At 41.6% G+C, this 22,718-nt stretch overlaps 2 protein-coding genes across 3 annotated transcripts in view; both read left to right on the forward strand.

Moving 5' to 3' along the window:
• The window catches only part of zmiz2 (zinc finger, MIZ-type containing 2), a 41,613-nt gene extending 25,686 nt beyond the window's left edge, over positions 1–15,927 (forward strand). For both annotated transcript variants that reach the window (XM_053644842.1, XM_053644841.1), the window contains 17 exons: positions 1,430–1,544; positions 2,596–2,789; positions 3,274–3,457; positions 4,102–4,326; positions 4,841–5,035; positions 5,547–5,648; positions 6,033–6,201; positions 7,233–7,374; positions 8,375–8,585; positions 9,030–9,135; positions 9,238–9,395; positions 9,730–9,797; positions 11,545–11,613; positions 11,706–11,950; positions 12,470–12,639; positions 13,112–13,351; positions 13,455–15,927. In XM_053644842.1, coding sequence (XP_053500817.1) covers positions 1,430–1,544; positions 2,596–2,789; positions 3,274–3,457; positions 4,102–4,326; positions 4,841–5,035; positions 5,547–5,648; positions 6,033–6,201; positions 7,233–7,374; positions 8,375–8,585; positions 9,030–9,135; positions 9,238–9,395; positions 9,730–9,797; positions 11,545–11,613; positions 11,706–11,950; positions 12,470–12,639; positions 13,112–13,351; positions 13,455–13,562 — 2,701 coding nt within the window. In that variant the 3' untranslated portion in view covers positions 13,563–15,927. The remainder of the gene's footprint in view (positions 1–1,429; positions 1,545–2,595; positions 2,790–3,273; positions 3,458–4,101; positions 4,327–4,840; positions 5,036–5,546; positions 5,649–6,032; positions 6,202–7,232; positions 7,375–8,374; positions 8,586–9,029; positions 9,136–9,237; positions 9,396–9,729; positions 9,798–11,544; positions 11,614–11,705; positions 11,951–12,469; positions 12,640–13,111; positions 13,352–13,454) is intronic.
• A 2,781-nt stretch (positions 15,928–18,708) lies between these two features.
• ppiab (peptidylprolyl isomerase Ab (cyclophilin A)) lies at positions 18,709–22,657 on the forward strand. The gene is made up of 5 exons (XM_053645545.1): positions 18,709–18,868; positions 20,944–20,974; positions 21,074–21,162; positions 21,273–21,445; positions 21,994–22,657. Exons 1-5 carry the CDS (start codon positions 18,800–18,802, stop codon positions 22,124–22,126), a joined length of 495 nt encoding a protein of 164 aa, XP_053501520.1. The 5' UTR covers positions 18,709–18,799; the 3' UTR covers positions 22,127–22,657.
• The last annotated feature ends 61 nt before the right edge of the window (positions 22,658–22,718 follow it).

Raw genomic sequence — 22,718 nt, forward strand, 5'->3', positions numbered from 1 at the left:
ATTTGAATTCTGATTGGCTGTGCTGTCAGCTTTGTGTTGATTGGGCGCCTTTGGGTTTGGCTCCGGAACAGCGGTTTCCTGTTTCATTGCGGGTGGGTTGATGTGAGGCTGTTGGGAGGGGAGGGGAGGGGGGAGGTATGATAGAAGAGCATCTGGTGGTTTTTTGGGGGGTTTTTTTTTCTTTCTTTCTTTTCAGAAAAAAAAAAATCATCAGTCTCCCATGGAATGCTTTGTGCCACTGATGGCAAACTGGTCTGCTCATTCGACTCCACTAATCCAGCGACGACCACCAACCGCTGGAGGCCATCACTCAGAGCCACTGTACAGCCCCAATATCCTGTGGGTCGCAGGCCAGCGATAAATGACCGCTGGTTGAGCTGGAAAAACGTTCATCAGGGCTCTGGGGCTTCCACTGCGGTGCTGTTAATATCGAGTGTGAAAGGGTGCTCAAGGTTAACCGTTAAGATAAATAAATTAAAAAAACACTTTTATTGTCAACTCAGTTCTTTCAGAAAGTATGCTCGAGTATGATTTCAGCTACATAGTCCTTCAGCTCCTGATATTCTCTGTGCCATTTTTGCTATTATGACAAATAATCTCAATATCAAGCACAAGTATTTTTCTGATGAAGACCCTGGTGCAAGTAAAAGCACTAAGCTCTGTGGTGTACACAGGAAATCTTTTGGTCTTTGTCTTTAGGATGCTTACACGCTAACAGAATTAATCATTCAGTTTCATTTCAAAGCAAAAATGAGATGTGTGTATTCACACTCTGATATTTTCTACCAGCTGTATTTTTTCCACTTTCCATCTGCTGCACCGCCTAATGTAGTTTGGCTAATTTTGGAAAGATTAAATGAGAGCAATCTGGTTTGATCCAGTTATACAGAAAACAGTAGGTACTCTAACACACATACACACATCCGTGAACGTTAACACACACACTCTCTCTTTCTCTCTCTCTCTCTCTCTCTCTCTCTCTCTCTCTCTCACATACACATACACACACACCCCTCCCTTGGCATCGCTACTCTTTCCTGTCTCTAAGTGACTGTAGTCGCCATGGAAACATTGCGCCGAGCACCTCTAGAGCATGTGGCTGTAGCACATTCAAGTCACACAAAGACTTCCAGACTCACACGTACACACATGCTTTCTCTCTCGATCTCCTTCACACACTGACTCTGTTAACACCATATATGTCAGTATCGCATGAAGACATGAGCGTAAAACTCCATTATGCCATTTCAACCCTGTCGATTCGGCAATCAGATCAGCCTACAGTAGGTAAATCAAACATTCACCACCTGCCCAGTCACATGGTCAAAAGGGAGCAGCGTGAACACAAAGAAGGAAAAAGAGGGAAAGGCTAGCATTTCTGTCTCTTCCGCTAATCCTTACCTTGGCGTCATTGCCTGCCCTCCCACAGTGACGGCTCGTACCCCTATGACCCAGCGTCCTGGCAGCAAGGCACCAACCAGCCCCCCGGCTCCCTGTCTGTGGTAACCACAGTGTGGGGGGTTACCAGTCCTTCACCCAGCCAGGTAAGCCTGGCCTCATCAGCATCTAGAGAGATTTCATTTCAAATAGATTTGTACCACAGCGTTGTTGAATTGGCCAGAAGTTGATTAAATTTCTGTAACAGCAGTAATTCTGACTGTAATTCATATTACAGGTTTATATTAATGTTCTTTTCAAATACATTATAGTTTCCATAGTAACAGCTCATTTGCATGTGGGGTGCATGATCTAAATAATCCAATGTTAATTAAAAAAATTAAAAAACAGATTAAAAATTGTTGGTAAGAAAAATGTCTTCTGTAAGGAGACTTTTATTTAACATTTATGAAAGGAGTCTCCAGTGCCAGTAATGTAACGTCCACGAGACAGCGCTTTCTAACAGACAGGAAGTGTTCCTCCACGGGAAAGCGGGTATTCAGAAGATGACTTTGCTCTTCTCCGTAACGTGACAAGCTGCATTTTTTTTGTCTCATAACTTTAAGAGAGAAAAAAAAGAGACTGATGAGGGAACGACAGAATGACACAAACTGTCTCATGGACGTTACATTAAACGTAACTATAAACAGTTAAAAATGCGTAGTGTGTCATTTATGAATAGTTACAAATTTTAATCGTTGGCAAAGTGTCGCGTTGTACGAGGAATAAAACACTTTGGATAGGATGCACTTTTATTAGAAAATAACTCTTGTGTGTCAGGCCGCATCACGCCACTCTGTTTGTTGATTAGTTTCCTATAACCGCACACCCCGAAGTACTTCCAGTGCAATGGAAAATGCCATTGTTGTAGGTGCAGGATTTTTTCAGTTGGTCTGTAATATTCAGTTGAACTCTATAAAGGTTTTCTGTTCTCCTGGTCATTTTGAATCGTTGTGGATATCGGGCTTTGGGGTACGACCAACAATAAAACTGCTAAAGCTTTTCATGACGATGTATTCTGGATGGTATTTCTGGTCCAGTCACCTTGGTGTAATAGTGTTCTACTTTTCATTTTTTTTAACTGTCGAGTTTAGTCTAGAAATTGCTAATCGCAGAGAAGCAAATAAATGAACAATGTACTCTTTCTCTCTTTATTAGGTATTTGGTGCTCCTATGGGACCGGGTGGCAATTCAGCTGGTGGTCACATGATGCCTGGCAATAGCCCTGGCATGAACTCTCCCCAGTTCATGGGGCAGCAGGGCTACCCGGAGCCCAACAAGGGCTATATGCAGCAGGGGATGTATGGCCGGCCTAGCGGGGGCTACCCGACCGGACCTGCGTATGGCGGCAGGTAAGAGGAGCCCACGGTTCTGGTGTTAATTCACACTCACAGAGGCTATGATTAGGCCTTGAGTGGTGAGGGAGTAGGACGACATCAGTGTTTTGCTTCAGCGTCACTACTGCGGGGGCTGAGCATGCCCTCGCCTTGGTGTGTGTCAGAGAGGAGTCCCGCCCCTGCACTGACTCACCTACCCAGTCACACACACACTCTCACACATTGTTTTGGGTTTTTTTTCCCCTCCCGATAGTGTTTTGCATAGCAATATATCTTTGGGCTCTGATCATTTGCTTTTGCTCTACGGAACACTTCAACGATGAGGCTTTCTACTTTGCATAGCAACACGCATAATCAGCTACGCTCACACACCACGTTCCAAAATATGAAACATCTGTTTTTCAACACGACCAGTAATGGTCTCCTGTTGTGTTGAATGGGAGATGATGTGAGCCATCATGAATGACAGCTTGTTTGTGTTTGCGCCCTGTGTTTTTAGTTACCCCAATAATGGTGGAGGCTCCCTCGGGATGCCTCCTCACGGCGTTCGCCCTCCCACCGACTTCACCCAGGCCGCCGCCGCTGCTGCCGTCGCCGCTGCCGCTGCCACAGCAACCGCCACCGCCACGGCGACTGTTGCTGCAATACAGGAAAAGCAGAACCAGGAGATGAACTACGGGCCTGTAAGGAGCATCTCCTGTTTGTCTTTGTATGCTTAGCTGCTATCAGGTTGCCTTGCTCACATTTGACCACAGCGGATGTTTTATTGCAGAAAAAGGAATGTCACTTGACCAAAGCCAGATGACTTTTATTTTGACACTTGCTTCATTTTAGAAAACAGGAAGGAGAACAAAGAGCATATCATCTGTTATGTGCTTGTTGATGGAGGTGTACATATTTCAGCTCAAATGTCTTTTTCACATTGAGCACTTTGTGTTCGAAACCTCGCATGCCATTGTGTGGTACACGCTTATGGTTGCACTCAATATGCCCCCTGCTGGTGGAGCATCAGATCACACTATCAATCCAAGAATATGGCTTTAATTAGTCTAAAAGGAGACGTTTCCCCTGCCCCCTTCTCATTATAAAAACAGACTTTACAAACTGGCAGGCCAGCAGTAGACATCACATCATAACCGCGGTGTTGAGTGTGGATTTGATTGACCATGATGGTGACCTAGTTGCTGTTTTCCTATCTGTGCCCAGTGCATGTCAGTGGCAGGCAAATCTCCAGCCATTGTTTCAAGCCTGCTAGGTCTGATGGGCGTAGGGGCTTTTTTGTTGTTTTACTCCTTTTTTTTCTTTTTCTTTTTTTTTGGCCTTGCAGATGGGTGGTGCTTCCTCTTACAACACTCAGTTCATGCCCCACCCTGGACCCCGTGGCCCGCCAGGCATGGCCTCCTCTGGGATGGTGGGATCCAGACCCCCCTCTATGGGAGGCATGTACAGTTCGCAGGGACAGCGTATGCCCCAACACTCCGGTTACCCCGGAGGGCAGCAGGGACCTCCGCCACGACACCAGCAGGGGCTGAAGCGCCCTTACAACTCTGAGGTTAGTGAGAGGAGGTACTTCTTTTGCCTCAGTTCCAATTTAGCTGTTGGCTGCAATTTAGTATGGCCGCAGTCTTTGGAATTGAGTGAAAAGTTTTGAGCGTAATAAAATACTATAAGCGTACTCTTCTCGTATTTATAATAAACCCATACAGGTTTGTTTCTACAATGATTGTGTTTTGTGCAAGATCTTCCATCACATTCTCATTCTAGGATGATCCTCCTAGTCATCAAAACTATTTGGTAACTTCTCAGTAATACCTTAAGGAAAGGTTCCTCTCAATCAAAGATATTGTTAACGCTTGTAACACTGACCAAGTCTACTGTTTTATTATATTTATTATATGTATATATGTATATGTATATATGTATATGTATATATGTATGTATGTATGTATATATCTCAGTAAAAGCCGCTTTTTCACAGCATTGTTATTTCCACTCTGGTCTCTCTGTCTTCAAGTAGCATGATCTATTTCATCTATTCTCAGTCATGGGACTGTTTCCTCTCACAGGGATTCCCAGGGCAGCAGTATGGCTCCGGGATGGGAGCAGCGGGTCCTTATCCCAGCCAGGCCATGCAGTACCATGGCCCCGGCCCACAGCGATCAGCACCTTCGCCTTCCTACACGGGCCACAGGATGCCGATTCAGCAGTCCAACATGGGCCAGTATCCTGCAGGACCAGGAAACCCAGGACAATATTACAAGGTAAAACAGCCATGGATTACTTGCGATCACAGCCGAAGACATTTTGAAAGATTTTGGTAACTCTTGCGTTGTCTCTTTGCAAGCAGCTTGTGTCACTCTGTAGCAAGCTAGCAGTATCAGATTTCGTGGCGAGGCGGTTCCTGCTTCTGTATTTTGTGGTAGACAAACTGCTGCTTTGTGAGCGTGAAAACGCCGGAATCTGATATGTGCTACTGCCTGAGTGAACATGAAAAGATTTTGTAAATGTCGCACACAGCAAAAGACCATTCGGCTCTGTGGTTTACAGGATCCACAAATACGAATGTTGCCTTAAAACCAGTGTTTTTTGGTTGGTAAATACACTTTAATAATAGTTTCAGTATTATTTGTAAACACTAATATTGAACGTGTGTTTCTGTAATAGCAAAAGGGCGATCAGGTGAGCTGATCAAGCAGTACTGAATACAATACATGCTGACATAACTTATTATGTTTTGATCTACTGACATTAAGAGAATTATTTGTTTCTCAGGCAGATCAGTTCAACGGGCAAGCTAACAACCATGGGAGTCTGGCCACAGGAGTGGGTGGAGGTGGAGGGTACAACACGTTTAACCAAGGGGCTGTGAACGGGGTCAGTGACCCTTCTCTCTCTCTCTCTCTCTCTCTCTCTCTCTCCTCACTTTCCTTTTGTATTTCTGTCTATGTTGATACATTCTTGTAAATAGGTATGCAGGTCACATCCGGTTAATATTTAACAATTTCAGAACCACCCTGATTGGACTTTGTCACTGGATGCTCTGGCTCAAAGGAGCACTTCCTCCAAAAATGCTAATGTGCTCACTGAAGCAATGGATTCACATAACGTAATTTGCAAATGACTAATCTAGCTTTTATTAGCAATGTTATTAGAATATTTTTTTGTGTGAAGTTAACAGTTCATTGTTGGTAGTTGTACTATTTGAGTTTTGTGTATGTGTGTAATCAAAAATGTTTAGGTTTTTTTTCTTCTCCCCAGCCTGGGCGGGCAATGCCTGGCTACCCCAGCTCACCCCTGCCTGGAAACCCTACTCCTCCCATGACTCCTGGCAGCTCAATGCCACCCTATATGTCGCCTGGCCAGGATGTGAAGTCTCCCTTCCTCCCTGACGTCAAGCCCAATATCAACACAATGCAGCCCCCTACAGGTACCAGAGCTAATACCTTCTCAATATATTCTTTCACAATACTGCCTTACATGTCAATTACAGCACTCATTACAGCAGTTCGCAACATGCAGATATATTACTAAACATAATTACACTGACTAGAAAACAGCACCGTACACAGTTTTTACTAAATTTTAAACATTTACCAGATCACTATATTTGACTTGGGTTGCCATCAGCTGCTTCTTTTTCTTGGAAATGTGAAACATCTGCTACTTTGACAACTGAGTGCATTTATAATAAAGTGATTGCTTTAAAACAATCCTTATTGGCATAACGAGGACTAAAATCACAGTTGCCATATTAACTCTTGAGAAAGCTGTTCTTGTGCAGTTTTTTTTAAAAACATATCAGTTATTTTATACTTTCCCCAAAGGTTTTGTTGTATCTCTGACTGATCACACCTATATATCCATACAAGTTCTCCGCTCTGTCAGGTAGTCCTACCTCTGAAAGGATGAATTATACAGATTTTTACAGATTTTATGATTAACTGAGAAATGTATGAAAACGTTCTGTAGGAATACATCAGCAGCTGCCTTTAGATTTCCTTTATAAGAAATTGTAGTAATCAGATTTTTTTTCTCTTTTCTCTCTCTGTCCGTGGTAACTGTATATGTGCTACAAATACAGGTTTAAAAAAAAAAGGCTGGAGTAATTTTTCATGCACCTACATTGGGTGAAATAAGTGTTGAATACGTCAACATTTTTTTCAGTAAATATATTTCCAGTCATCACAAACAAAGGCTTCTCCACTAAGTATTATATCAATTTCAGTTATCTTCTTCAATACTTCTTTCCTGTGCCATTCCACTTTATTACACATAACTTTATTTATGGACTTTAATTTTGTGAATTCTTTATATTTCTGGATTTCTTGAGTTAATACCAAAGTCTGGTGAAAATTTCATGTGGATAACCTCATTGGAAATATATTTACTGAAAAAAATGTTTATGCGTATATCCCCCGCTGTATAGTGCTCGGTCTAACTCTGTCCTCTGTCTACAAGGGAACCCAAGCGATGACCTGCGCCTGACTTTCCCTGTTCGGGACGGGGTGGTGCTGGAACCCTTCCGGCTGGAGCACAACCTGGCTGTCAGCAACCACGTCTTCCAGCTGCGCGACTCCGTCTACAAGACACTTATGATGAGGTCAGACACACTGTTCACACTAACTACACACCGGGGTCTAAGCCCATGATCTAATCCCAAGCTTCTGGGACTTTCTCACTCTGTCCTTGCAATTTTGAGCGATGGTTTGTCTCTTAAGTATTCTCCATGAGCAAGTACTGTACAAATTTGCTCTTTCTGTACATCTATCATATATTTGGTACTTGGAATACTTGTAACATTTGGTGTCTTGCATCTTTGCATAAATATATCTCCCAATTCTGACAGTCTGGCTTAAACTCACGTTCGTGTACATTTATTGCTTCTAGTCATTTAAACGCATAGTGATTACTGTGTTTAAATCCTACATACAAGTATATATTAGGGATGGTAAGTGGGAAAACTTTGATCTAGGTTGAAGGTAGCACTAGCTAACAGTGGCCTTTAAAATGCACAGTAATGTGGAAACAGTGTCATATAACTACACTACTGATATAACACATCATCTCCTAACATTTAAACATATCAAAGAGAAACAAAGTCATCAGGTGCCGACATCACAGTTTAGCTATAGCATTGACAGTTTTCAACTCCTTGCTGAGGCGATATAAAGGAGACACCTGATAACTAACTACTATTTTCTGCCTTTTGAGCAACGATCAGACCAAATGAGAATACAGTTCTCAGAAGGGGAAAGGACACAGGATGTGAGACACGTTTGTTTTGGGTAGGGGGTTAGTTTTGATTCGCACCAACTTTATCTAGAACTCTGGCCTATGATTTCACAGGCCTTGGTCTTGTGAGCCAGTAGAGAACAAGTGGTCAGGACTGTCGTGTCTGGTCGTTAAAACGGAGGAGTTGCTTATTATTAATAGTGCTCAGGTTTTGCCTTGCTGTTTACTTCCACGTTTGAAAAATATAGCTGTCTTCCCCTCCAACAGATGCTTGCTTTTTTGTGTCAAAAATTGTTTGTATACAGACACATACTTATACATTCGTATACATACGCTGTATGTACTGACGAGTCTTTCTTTTCACTTAGGCCGGACCTGGAGTTGCAGTTTAAATGCTACCATCATGAGGACCGGCAGATGAACACCAACTGGCCGGCCTCGGTGCAGGTGAGCGTGAATGCCACGCCCCTCACCATCGAGCGAGGCGACAACAAAACCTCCCACAAGCCCCTCTACCTGAAACAAGTGTGCCAGCCAGGTCGGAACACCATCCAGATTACCGTCACCGCCTGCTGCTGTGTAAGTGTTTGTGTTTATGTGCTTTTTGACACCTCTTCAGTTTGTGTTTACAGTGAAATTGAAAGCCAAGATTATAATCAAACTGTTACATCCCTGCTAAGATAGGGCTCTGGCCTAGAGTTCGAAATATGAGCTTGGATATAGGAGCTATAAAGTTGGGTAGGTGAAGAAAGAAGAGAAATGAAAACTGTTAGTTTTGTTTTTTTATTAAGAAACACCTTCAAAACTATACATAGAGTAAACCTTGTATTTTAACGCGAGTTGAACAGAACGAAATGAAGCAATACGGTCTTAAGAAAAGAAGAATGTAATCTTCTGGATCCTGATGTATTGGGAAACTGGACATTTGCCTTTATTATATCGTAGCTTACTATACTGCCTGTGATAACTATGATAGAAAGTATACTATGTTAAGTTTGAAATATATTTTCTCCTCCTCTCCAGTCTCATCTGTTCGTGCTGCAGCTGGTCCACCGGCCCTCAGTGCGCTCTGTGCTGCAGGGTCTTATGAAGAAGAGGCTCCTGCCTGCCGAGCACTGTGTCACCAAAAGTATGCCGCAGTCGTGCCAGTTCGCTCTCTGTTTATATTGTGTAAAAAGCATGACATTTTTCATTTTTCCCCCGTCATTCATCTTCACTTTTCTGCTTCCAGTCAAGAGGAACTTCAGCAGCGGAACCATACCGGGAACTCCTGGGCTAAACGGCGAGGATGGCGTGGAGCAGACAGCCATCAAGGTCTCCCTCAAGTGTCCGATCACTTTCCGACGCATCCAGCTTCCAGCTCGGGGCCACGACTGCAGGCACATACAGGTGAGAGGATGAGGGGATTGACTCCCGATTTCTATGTTTGTGCACTGAATACCATTTGAAATTGAGAGTTATCGCAAACCTTATAGTCCAGTTCAGCCATTGTTTGGTTGGGATTAGGACCAAGCTGAAAAAGGTATGTTAAGCATGTTTTTTGAACTTCAAAATATTTTTTTGGATATTTGCTCCTCAGAGCTCTGCCTATAATTTTTTTTTTTTTTAAGGCGAGTAAACTAGTAACCTGCTCACTAGTTGCTCTAATTACTGGTGTTTTTACCTCTAGCATGATGTCATGCTGTATAGGTTTGTAAAAGTGCCTGTGTTTTCCCCCCCACAGTGTTTTGACCTGGAGTCGTACCTGCAGCTTAACTGTGAGAGAGGGACTTGGCGCTGTCCTGTGTGCAAGTACGAGTTCTTTTCTGTTGGGTCGGGACATTTTTAGGTGCACCACATTTAACCTCGTGAACAGAATTAGAGGACGTACGACCTCGCAAAAAAAATTTAATAGTTAATTCACTCCCTTAGGTACATTTGGTCATAAAAGCATGGATTGCGCATTTGATAAGTGAGCTTATAAAGCAGAAATGACACAGTTAACACCCTGTATAACCTTTTAATGTGCACAACCACTTGATCCAGATGGACAGTTTAATGCAAATGTTGGCCTTACTGTGAAAAAGTAAATCTCACACACAGGGGGTGGAATAAAATCCACTTTTAAATTACATTGTGTTATATTAGAATAGTTGTTGGAGGAAGATAACAATCATAAAACTTTAACTTGACTAGCAAACTAGCTGGTCACATGTTATTACATTACATTAGCTGCTACTACAGTTTCCAGCCAACCAAAAACATGGGACTGGGCAGCATCATATTTGAGTTGTACTTGCCAGTGGGTGAGCTAATGAATTAATCCACAAACATTTAAATATAAAGATTTGAATAATGCTTGTGCACAAATTGTCACTCAATCTGCAGTGTACAGTATGCTCCTACAACCATGCAGCTGTAATCTCTAGTCTGTGAATGACTTTTTCAGACAAGTCATCAATAACACAAATATTGTAGTGTTACATCAATAACAATACATTTTGTGTAATGCATATAATATTCCAAAGTGGATGTTTTTTAAACTAGACATTCTCTACTCATTCAAGTCTATTTACTATTATTTACACTACGTTTTTATTTTATTTTAGAATAATAATAATAAAGTCATCAAAACTCTAGAGTAACAAAAATGGAATTATGAGAATGATGTTGTGATAAAAAATCCAAAATAAATCAAAATAATTTAATATTTTAGCATCTTCAAAGTAGACACGCTTTTTACCTAGAATTTCCAGAAATATATCCTTGGCGTTTTTTCACCCGGAATTTCCCTGAGATGCTTTTTAAACAGTATTAAAGGAGTTCCCACCGACGCTGGACACTTATCTCCTGCTTTTCAGAATTTTCCCCTCAGAGTCGTCCGTTTAAATAAATATTGTTTTGTAAATAAAATGTTACTTTTCTAATAAAAGAAATTAATATGTTGGCGCAATTATATTTTTGTCTACAACACCGATTTCAAACATTTAATCACACACCTTCAGATCAAAAGATTTTTAAGATCATGAGAAACGTTTCAGTCGCATGTCCACAAACTTTTGACTGGTGGTCTATGCATAATGCTTTCTGCAAAAATCCGGTGTTTGCTGAAAGTGTGTAGGGTCCTGAAGAATACCTGCATCACCACTGAAAGGTCACAGAACAAAATATGCAAAGCGTCTCACTGATACTAAACTTGTGTAGGAAGTGAAACACGCTGCGATTAGAACTAGGTTCAAATGTCAAATGAGTAACATGGAAATTGTCCAGATTAACTATTAGCTAAGCAATTCAACAGTGGAATAGTTTGACTTAGCTCTCCAGCCTTTCATGTATTATTCTCTTCACTTTCTTATTTATTAATCCCTGGAAGCAAAACACATGGTTTCCCTTTCAAAACAAGGGAAAAGTGATTTAATAAAATGTGCCAGCAGCCACTTTAATTCCAACCCTACTGTTAAAACCAGAACTACCATCACAAGTTATGAAAAAGGACTGGTTTCAATGAACTCCTGTAGAAATGCTCAAATGCTCAAGTTTCTCACGCTGGTCTTTGCAGTAAGACAGCTCTTCTGGAGGGACTAGAAGTGGATCAGTATATGCTGGGCATTCTCATCTATATTCAGAAGTAAGTCACTGTACACCATTGTGGCTTTAGTTCAATAAAATGTAAATTAATTTCAAGTGCCCTTTAACCTGAATCTGAATGTGTTTTTATAGTTCGGACTATGAGGAGATCACTATCGATCCAGTGTGTAGTTGGAAGCCAGTCCCTGTGAAGCCTGACCTGCATATTAAAGAGGATCCGGATGGTCCAGCGCTGAAACGATGTCGCACCCTCAGCCCCAGTCACATGATCCTGCCCAGTGTTATGGAGATGATCGCTGCGTTGGGCCCGGCCTCGTCACCCTACCAATCCTTACCACAAGGCGGCAGCAGTAGCACGCCCGATTACCCCAGCCAAGGTTATTAATTTTATAATATTTATATTTAAATATAATATTTTGCTACATTTGTCTTGTCCAGTAATGTTTAGAAGCACTGTGAGTGGCTCAACTGTCTAAGGAGCTCATGAGTTCAAATCCCAGAGAGTATAACAGACCCCGGACAGCACAGTAGGGTCTGTTAGGGAATCCACACTGACAAATTTCGGATATGCATCATTGCAATCATGCATATTGAAGACGCGTTAGAGCTCTCCTCCGTGCTCATTGATCTGCCCCATGGTACTGGTGGCTGTCTTCATGCGTTTTAGAGGAAGAACTCCTTCGATCAAATCAGATCGATAGCTGGCGTGAGATAGAAGAGAACTAGCAAGTGGGTGGGAAAATATTAAATAGAATATTAATAGATATAGCTGTATAGACAGATGAGCAATACCTGACTATCTTGAAGTTCAGGATTTTAAGTTGAAGTTTTTAGCCTGAGAACTGACTCTCTCTGAGTATGCTGATAGTATACCTTTAATTTCCCTTGTCTCTTAGCTGGTTCGGGATATTCCAATCAGCCAGGCTTCTCAGACTTTCCCAACGCCCCCAGCACTCCAACCTTGGGCGAGTTTTCCTCGGGGCCTCCGCCCCTCTCCTACCAGGCTGACCTTCCCAGTGGCCTACTGACCCCTGAGAAACCCGTGGGGCACCCCATGTCCAGCCAGGTAGCACATCTACACCATTTACGCCTAAAACAAGTATTTTTGCATGATATTTGTAGGTTGTTGGGGGTTTTTTTTTTCAGGATTTCACAAAAAAAAAACATTTTAATATCCACACATGCAACTCTGGGCTTAAGTAACTTGATTTGAACCCTAAGTTACCGGGACATGCCTCATACCATTAACATGCATTAGTTGCATTAATAGCATCCAGTGAAAGAAGATGATGGCTTTACGGTCCTGTGTTCTGCATGTGAGAGTAAGAGCTCCTTGACTGGTTCTGGAGGCGACAGCATGACCTGCTGCACCCTCAGCCATGTCACTGACAGCTGCTCCTCTAAACCACAGATTTCACACATGTAAAGCTTTTGCTTTTCGGCACACGTTCCGTTTCTCTGTATGCACTTACAGTTTCATAATAATCACTTATATCGTTCTTTGATCTTCCCTTTTCTTTGTTTTGTTTTTTTTGTAGATTCCCCATTCTAGTCGCATGGACCCATCCCATAACCCCCTTCAGCAGCAGCAGCAACAGCCCCAGCCGCAGCAGCAGCAGCAACAGCAGCATCAACCTCTCCATGGTAATTCCAATCTGGGTGGCCCAGGAGGACCCATGCATTCACGCAACTCCAACCAGAATCCCCGGCTGCACACAGATAGCTTTGGCCTTGGCGGCCCCGGGGGGCCAGGCGACGTAACGGAGCCTGGTCTTGATGTGAGTCAGCATTGAGTCGTTTTGTTTACCACAATTCCTAATGACAGAAAATTGTGTCAGATCACCAAAACCTAATACTGTCTTTCCTCTTCTGCTTCTCTAGCTGCTCCCAGAGCTAACAAACCCAGACGAGCTGCTGACCTACCTGGGGCCTCCTGACCTCCCTAACAACAGCAACGATGACCTGCTCTCGCTATTTGAGAGCAACTGAGTTCACACACAGCTTGTACACCCCCACCTCCAGCTTAGCCACACCATCCTTAAAAAAAAACCCCATCTCCCAGCAGTACATACTCTTAGCACGCTACGAGGAGGTTTGGGGGATCAAGGCGTGGAATCCTCGCAAACATTTGAGTCTAACTATTGGCCTGCCCTGTTCCTTTGAGACTGGAATGCAGAAATGCTCGTAGCAAGGAAGGTGCAGAAGATTTAATCCGACTTTGACGTTCCTGTTAGTCTGCCTCTGAAAAATGTCATGGTTTTATTGTTATTTTTTGTTTGTTTTTTTTCTGATTTGAAGAGTCCCTTTTATATTTCCAGCTCCTGCAAAATCCATTTGTAGAAACGCACCCCATCTGATGTCTAACTTGTGCTTGGTGTAAATTACATCGCATTTGCAGTTCATGGGATTTGCCCATTGTCATTTATTCTTGATCATGTTTTAATCAAGTGTGAAGTACTGACATTCTTTAAAATCCAGAATTTGTCGATAACAAGAAGAACCGAATTTTGATAATGCTACGGGCTCTTTAAGAATGACATCAGAAACAACGCCAAAATATGTCTGGCCTCTGTTGTAACCTGAATGCATGTGTAAAAGCTGGGAATGCCAATGGACCCTGCAAACACAAGACACAGACATGCCTTACCTCAACAGGTTTTAAAAAAATAATAATAAATAAAAAAATAAATAAAAAATCTCCACCAGTAAGCTAGCATGCCATTATATATTGCCCACACCATTAATTGATCTCACGAATTTGTACTTGAAGACCAGGAGTTAGCTTATACTTTGTGTTAGGAGCCTCTTTACAGCCTGCATGCCCTTGTCCTTCGCCTTGTTTAGAGATGCAATCACAAAGCATATCTCACCGTAGCATCAAAGAAACGTACTGTACTCATTTGCCGAACTTAAAAGAAAAATAAAAATGTAAAAATTTAAATCAGGCTGTTTCTGGAGGGGGAGAGGGTTTGAATCCTACGCTATCAGGAAGCCACTGTAGATATGAGAAAAACATTCAATCCGTGGGAGTGTGTTTACGCAAGATGAAATACAAGAAGCACACGTTAACGCACAGACATACCACAAACTATACCAAGTGTGTTTATGGCACACATTCCTCTACTCGCAGTTTTTTTGCCTCCTTGCTCTTTTTTTTTCTTCTCCCCCCTCCTTCTACTTAAACAATAGTGTCTTCCTGCGCTGTTGGCACAAAGTCCTGTGCTGATTGTGAATCTGTCCTACACAAGAGAAGGAACAAAGTCGCAACCCTGATCATTCTCTATTCACGCAGCCTTTACCTTCTAGGCATCGTGTTATTTTAGTTGCCTTTAGATATGCAATGTCCCATCGTTCAGCAGGACTCGGCGGAAAGAAGAGGTCTCGCAGAGCACAAACAACCCAATCACATACGTCAGACAGGGTATATCTCTCACAAATGCACACTCAAGCTCACAAAATGCAACTCTTAAAATAAGAGTGCGTTCAGGTCCTAAATTTTCCACAATTTCACATTTTGTCTCTGACATCCGGGTGTTTCATTTTTGCAGTATGATGGCCACTTGATAGTCTGGTCTAATGGCAGTACCCATTACTTGTTACTGATGAGGAACAATTAGAGAGCTGTGTTGAAAATATGTACAGATATAGGATTATTATTGTTACAGATGTATACATTCTCTGTACCCCATGATAAAACTCACATACACTTTAAACACTATGACAAACATTCATTTTTGTCCAAAAAGCTCTTGTTCTTTTTCAGTTTGATTGCAAGAGAGACTCGATGGAGAGAGGAGGACAGTCTGCTTCCCTGTATCCTGTCTTGTCTTACTTTTATTATTTATGATTGCTCTCTGGACACTGTCGGCTATGTGCAGTTTGTATCCTAAACAATACAGGGAGGGTCAGGAGTTCTTGGATGTGCAATTGTTTTTTGGAGACATTTGTGTATCATACAATTTTATCTTTTGATTATATAATTATTGTTATTATAATAATTATAAAGATAATTGGTGGACCTGTATGCATCTCTCTTATGTGTGTTATCTAGCAAAGTTTATGAATTTGTTCAAAAAGAGGAATTTTTTTTCATTTACACCATCATGAAAGGTGTGAACATGAAGGGTTTCAATAAGAGAGCGAAGAAGCGTCTTTGAGACCAGCAGCAAGTCACACTTACTGTTTGTCCAACTGTTAAGAAAAAAGAAAAAAAAAAAGTTTGACCGTCATGTGTAGGTGAATCTTTCACGTTTTAACGATTTAATTAAACTTGTAAAATCTTAATCATTTTTTTTGTTTTTCTAAAGATGTGAAATATTTCCATTATGTTTTTTAAGTAAAGACTTAATCCCCATCTTGTTGCATTTGAGTTATTTGTGATCGTGTGACAAGACCATCCCTGCTGCGGGGGCGGACGGGGACTTCCTAATGGGAAGTGGACTAACTACCTACATCCAGGATGTGACAGTTTTTCTAAGATTTACATTGATCAGCCATAACCATAACAAAACCACCTGCCTAGTATTGTGTAGTTCCCCTTGTACCACCAGAACAGCTCTGGCCTGTCAAGATATGGACTCCACAAGACCTGAAGGTGGTGTGCATTGTAGCTACTTTCGGCTGTGGACAGGGGTCCGCATGGGTACTCTGATTGTTCTGGGGCTACACAGCCCCATACGCAGCAAGCTGTGATGCATTGTGTGTTCTAACACCTTTCTATCAGAGCCAGCATTAACTTTTCAGCAATTTATGCTATAGTAGCTCTTCTGTGGGATCGGACCAGACGGGCTATTCTTCGCTCCCCACGTGCACCAATGAGCCTTGGGTGCCCATGACCCTGTCGCAGGTTCACCGGTTGTCCTTCCTTGGATCACTTTTGGTAGGTACTAACCACTGCATACCAGGAACACCCTACAACACCTGCTGGTTTGGAGATGCTCTGACCCAGACGTCCAGACATCACAATCCGGCCCTAGTCAAAGTCTCTCAGATCCTTACACTTGCCAAACTTTGAGAACTGACTGTTCAATTACTGCCTACTATATCCCACCTACTGACAGGTGCCACTGTAACAAGATAATCAATGTTATTCACTTCACCTGTCAGTGGTTTTATTGTTATGGCTGATGGGTGTATATTGTCGGTTAGAAATCCAGATTATATTTAGTGTGTAATTTATTGAATTGATGATTAAACCATCTAATGACTATACATACTCAATAAGAAACATAGCTTTGATAATCTTGGGTTCCACCACTGTAACAAAATTTGATTATCACCATGTACTCCTGGCTGTGCTACACATACAGGCACATTTCTAAAAATTAGAATATCGTAAGAAAAGTTTGGGGTTTTTTTTCGTAATTTCATTCAAAAAGCAGAACTTTCATATATTTCTAGATTCATTACACAAAGTGAAATATTCCAAGCCTTTTTTTTGTTTTGTTTTATTCTTGATGATTACAGCTTACAGCTCATGGAAATCAAAAATCCAGTATCTCAAAATATTAGAATAAAGAATTTATAATACAGAAATGTCGACCTGAGAAGACTCTAATCCGCTAATTAACTCAAAACACCTGCAAAGGTTTCCTGAGGCTTTAATCTCTCAGTCTGGTTCAGTACACAACCACAATCACGGGGAAGATGAAAGTAAATTTTGCATTTCATTTGTAAATCAAGGTCCCAGAGTCTGGAGGAAGAGTGGAGAGGAACAGAATCCAAGCTGCTTGAATTCCAGTGTGAAGTTTCCACAGTCAGTGATGATTTGGGTTGCCATGTCATCTGCTGGTGTTGGTCCAGTGTGTTTTCTCAAGTGGAGTGTCGAGAACTTCATGCTTCCATCTGCTGACGAGCTTTATGGAGATGCTGGTTTCCTTTTCCAGCAGGACTCGGCACCTGCCCACAGTGCCAAAACTACTAGTAACTGGTTTGCTGACCATGGTATTACTGTGCTTGATTGGCCAGCTGACCCAAACCCCATAGAGAATCTACGAGAGACGACAGACCCAACAATACAGACGAGCTGAAGACCGCTATCAAAGCAACCTGGGCTTCCAGAACACCTCAGCAGTGCCACAGGCTGATTGTCTCCATGACACGCAGCATCAATGCAGTAATTCATGTAAAAGGATTAAAGCCCTGACCGAGTATCAGCGCATAAATTATCATGTTTCATCAGGTCGACATTTCTGTATTATAAATTCTTTATTCTGATATTTTGAGATACTGGATTTTTTATTTCCGTGAGCCATAATTATGGAGATTCAAAAAAAAAAATGGCTTGAAATATTTCACTTTATGTGTAATGAATCTAGAATATATGAAAGTTCTACTTTTTGAATTAAATTATGGGGAAAAAGTCAACTTTTCCATGATATTTTTGAGATGCACCTGTGTCTGTATCTCACAAACCTGTACTCCTGACACTTAACCTCAAATGCAGATAATTACACACTACAGTGAATATCACAGAAGTCCTTTAGTTCCATTAATTTTCCATTATAACACTATGTTTGCACGCAATATTAATAACCAGACGCCTGTAGGACCATCGGGTCCCTTTACACTGTAAATATCAAAACCATGAAAAGTACAAAATACCATCACTAAGCATTACACAACCTCCAGGGAATAAAAACCTCTAATGGTTTCCATGTGTTTTTTTTTTTTTCTCCAAGCAGGAAATACTTCCCTGTTCTTACTTTAATCTGCACTCTGTATTTATACTGATACAATAAAGAAGTGAATCAGAGACACTTCAGTTAAAACTTTTCATGGGTTATGAACACCCTCGCCTCTTCATACTAGCTTCTTACAACATACATCTGCTGCCATAATGGCGAATTTAATCCCCGGCCGACGCCCTCGCGCCATGACATACATCACTAACCGCGCGAATATGGACACACACTTACACCGTTTTCTCAATGCGTATTGGATACAATTCAGTGTCGTCATTGATGCTAAGCGTAATGGCCCAATCAGAAGAAGGCTCGTGATAACAGGAACTGTGCGGTAATACTATGCGGCAGCTCAGCCTCTGATTGGCTGGCTTTCCTGTCAATCAACGGTATCCCGTCTACATATGTTCCAATAGGAAACGGTTTCCGTGCTGCTTCTATATATTCAAGTTTTCGCTAACATTCGGTCCGCTGCCACATCCTGTTCACGGTTCGCCTGAGTCTACTTTTGATGTTAGTGAGTAGAGCACGTCTGTAGCCGACATGAGCAATCCTAAAGTGTTTTTTGACATCGCCATCGATGGGCGAAGTGCAGGAAGGATTGTGATTGAGGTGAGAAGATGAAAATGAACTGTAGCGGAATTGCTTGATTTGCTTAAATATGACTAACTGGAGCAGAGGAGTGGCTGTAGTTCCAGATACAAGCGTAGCGACTCTTGGTTACTCCTAGTGTTCCTAGTACTGAGGCAAAAATGAAAAATTAACTTAATTTCAAACTATTTAGGAAGCATTTAACTGTATAAGTGTATATGTAAGTGGCTGGTGCAGCATTAGGCTGTAATAATGCTGGTAATGTAGGCGACCTCGTGTCGTTTTTAGTCTTTTGCCCGGTTTCGGTTGCATTCGCAGTTTTTCTGAAAGCTTCATTTTTCGGTTAAGTGTTTTCTGAGGAGAAAACAAACGGTGCTATTTTCTAGTTGCCACCCAGCATCGAAACAGTCACGTGTTCCGTTTTAGACCAAGTTGAAAGACGAGTAAAGTATCCTCACAAACCTCTCTGCTACACGTTTTTAAGAAATTACCGACGCCATCTTCATTTCTATCGGAGCGTAAAGCTGCCATTTTGAATCGCCATTAAGCTACATATATGGGCATATTTGGCTAAAAGTGATGTTATGTTTGCTTTATCGCTGTCTTTGTGACGTTAAACTGTGTAAACGTCTTCATTGATTAATTAAAAAAGCACCTCCCCCTTTATCTTTATTTTTTTGAACGCTCAATTTATCTGCGCGTGTAACTCTCATGACGCATGCGCGCACGACTTTTTGTCTTCATTAAATCTGTTAATAATATAATGGTTAAAATGGCGGTCAAGCTGTCAAGTCACTTTTGATTTAAGTATAAAAAGCTTCTAATGTCTATTTGGGGGGGCTTATTCAGCAGTAGTAGAGACTAAATTAGCGGGATTTCTTCTTAACTCAATATTCATGTCCTCACGTGCCCGAAAACGAGGCTTCAAAAGAGTCGAATGGAGACTGATTCAGCTTTGTTGGCAGCAAACGCACCCGTACAAAAACTGTTCATTCGATTGATTTGTCTAGCAGTAGATATGTTCTCTTCAAAAACGTGTCATTAAAATATATAATTTTTAAAGCTCAAATGGTACTAAAGTCCGTGTACTGAATACTGAAGTGTCGTTCACGCACGAGTCGACTCTTTCCGGTGAGCCATCTGGGACTCTCAGGATAGAGCTCGTGCGTATCTAGGCTCACATTTTAATGCCACTTGGAAATGAATCTAGTAAGACTTGAATGAATCATTCTAATAATATAGAGATCTAGTCAGTCTCGCGCTCTGTCATTTAATGGAAGCTAAACACGGATACAGCAGGCACATGAACGCAAGTGTTCCTATAACAAATGTAAGGAAAGAGTCGTTTGGGAGGTTAAAGTGTCGGTTCTTATCGGTAAGTGGTAAGAGATCCGTCTCTCTGAGAACAGAACATTACTCCTGTGGCCGACAGAGGGCGCGCTACTGCAGCCGCCGCTCTAGGGAGAAATCGGTGTCTCCCGCGCACTTGATTTTGCCCAAATTGTGTGATTACACAACAGGAAAGCACCCTCACGTTTACCCATGAAACTCTAGACTGGAAATGTAAATAAGTTGCTCTTACAGGGCCATAATATTTCCCAAGTTAAGAGGGAGCTTACTGTGTGGACCTTGACATAAACCAATATAATTATATTCGTAATGTATTGAAACTGTTCTGTTATGATTGTTGTCCTACAGGTTCTCTGGCTTTTATTGGCAAAACGTTTTGTGACTTGGACCCATCACTGATGTCTGTGTGTGTAAATAATTGGGTTGAAGTGTGGCTTTGCCTGTGCCACTCATCTGTTTCACTGCAATACTGAATGGTGGTACAGAGGGCCTGCTCTTGGACTGGTTTGTTAACAATTATGTTCAGGTCGCTGTGGTTTTAATGTGTGGTGTAGTCACAGTGGGTGGGTCCAGTCACAGAATATTATACAAAGCTTGGAGAAATATTAAAGAACCCAAGTTACTATGACGTGTTTAAAATATCTAATATAATTCTTTTTTCCCCACTTAATTTGTGCACTAATGGTATTGAATTAGTTCACAGACCCAGTGGATCCTGTTAATTCTTCCTTTTTGTTTCTCCTCAGTTGAGAGCTGATGTGGTCCCCAAGACTGCTGGTGAGTTTAATTTTCTTTCTGGGGTTTATTTCTCCTGTGAAGTAACTTAAACATTGCTTTTAACAACAAATGTTTCTTGCTCTGACATCTTCTATGCAGAGAACTTCAGAGTCCTGTGCACCGGAGACAAGGGTTTTGGCTACAAGGGTTCTGGCTTCCACCGTGTCATCCCAGGTTTCATGTGCCAGGTCAGTCCTGTTCCTTCTGCAACTCAAGCTTATCTGGATTGTTTTTAATACCGGTGCATTAAACCATTCAGTTTGTTTATTAGAGCTGAATCGCTGTTGTGACTCTCTAGGGTGGCGATTTCACGAATCACAACGGAACCGGTGGAAAGTCCATCTACGGCAACAAGTTTGCAGATGAGAACTTCACTCTGAAGCACACGGGACCTGGCATTATGTCTATGGCTAATGCAGGACCCAACACCAATGGCTCACAGTTCTTCATCTGCACTGAGAAAACCAGCTGGTGAGGCCTCCTTCAATATTATTACTCGCATGTCGCATGCAATGTGACTTCTTACAAATGCTGTTAATATGCAGTGTTTGGTGTGTTTTTGTACTACAGCCATTTGTGAACTCCCCCCCTGCCCCCCCCCCCCCCCCCTTAAGGAACATGTATTTTAAGCTTCCACCACTAGGTGTTTTCAGTTGTCCTGTGTACCTGTATGTCTGAGGCTTTTGTTGGTGCAATGTCTCAAGAACAAGTGGGTTAATGTTTGTAGGCTTTATATTGAATTATGACTGCAGCCAGCAGATGAACTGGTTTGATTTTGGGATTGGAGCCAATGATTCAAGGTCACTTGATGATGATGATTGAAGCATCCCCATCCACACTGCTGGCATTGAGTTGCACTTGTTTCCCATTTATAGTTGTAGTAAAAACACCTTGATCTGTGTTGGGATGATTGAATAATCGAACGAATATGTGTTCCCAACTGAGTGGATGGTCAGTTTATGTAAGAAAAGAGAACCCAGTTTATTCCAGTTTTTGTGCTCCCTCTTCTGTGTGAACAGGCTGGATGGCAAGCATGTCGTGTTCGGGAGTGTCGTTGAAGGCATGGGCGTCGTCAGGGAAGTCGAAAAAAAAGGAAGCAGCAGCGGCAAGTGCTCTGCCAAGATAGTCATCGCTGACTGCGGCCAACTTTAAATACCGCTTCCACTCAACACCTAGCCTCAGTCTTGTGCATTCCTATCCCTTCATTGAATTTCCTTATTCTTATTGAAACACTTGTTACACAAAACATGGCAATGCTAGATGAATCATAAATAGAACATTTTGTTTAACAAAATATTAAAGGTGGAACAAAGAACCCTTTTGATCTGTTTGTTTTATGATTGCCTCTGACATGGAGGCTCGTTTGTTTGTTTGGTTGGTTGGTTTGTTTATCAAGTATCAAGCTCTTCAAACCACAGTATCATTCTTTAGAAATTTCTAGGACCAAAGTGGTTATTAAATTGTATTTGATTTTGGAAATGGTGCTCCAACAGGCAGTGTAACAGCACTAGAATTAAAAAAAAAAATCATCCATATTTGTAGTGGGAAGTTTTAAACAAAACTACATTTTGGAAGCTTAGAGTTAGGGGTTGAAGGAACTAAAAGCTGTAATTAAGGGAAAAGGAAATCAAAGTATGTTCACTGTATTCCCTTTGAGAGGAAAATAAAAAAAACTATTCAGAATGTTTGTTTCCATGGAGAGACTTTTTTTTTTTTTTTTCCCTAATTTAAACACACTTTTAGT

Source organism: Ictalurus furcatus, chromosome 16 (assembly GCF_023375685.1).
Source record: "Ictalurus furcatus strain D&B chromosome 16, Billie_1.0, whole genome shotgun sequence".
NCBI lineage: Eukaryota > Metazoa > Chordata > Actinopteri > Siluriformes > Ictaluridae > Ictalurus > Ictalurus furcatus.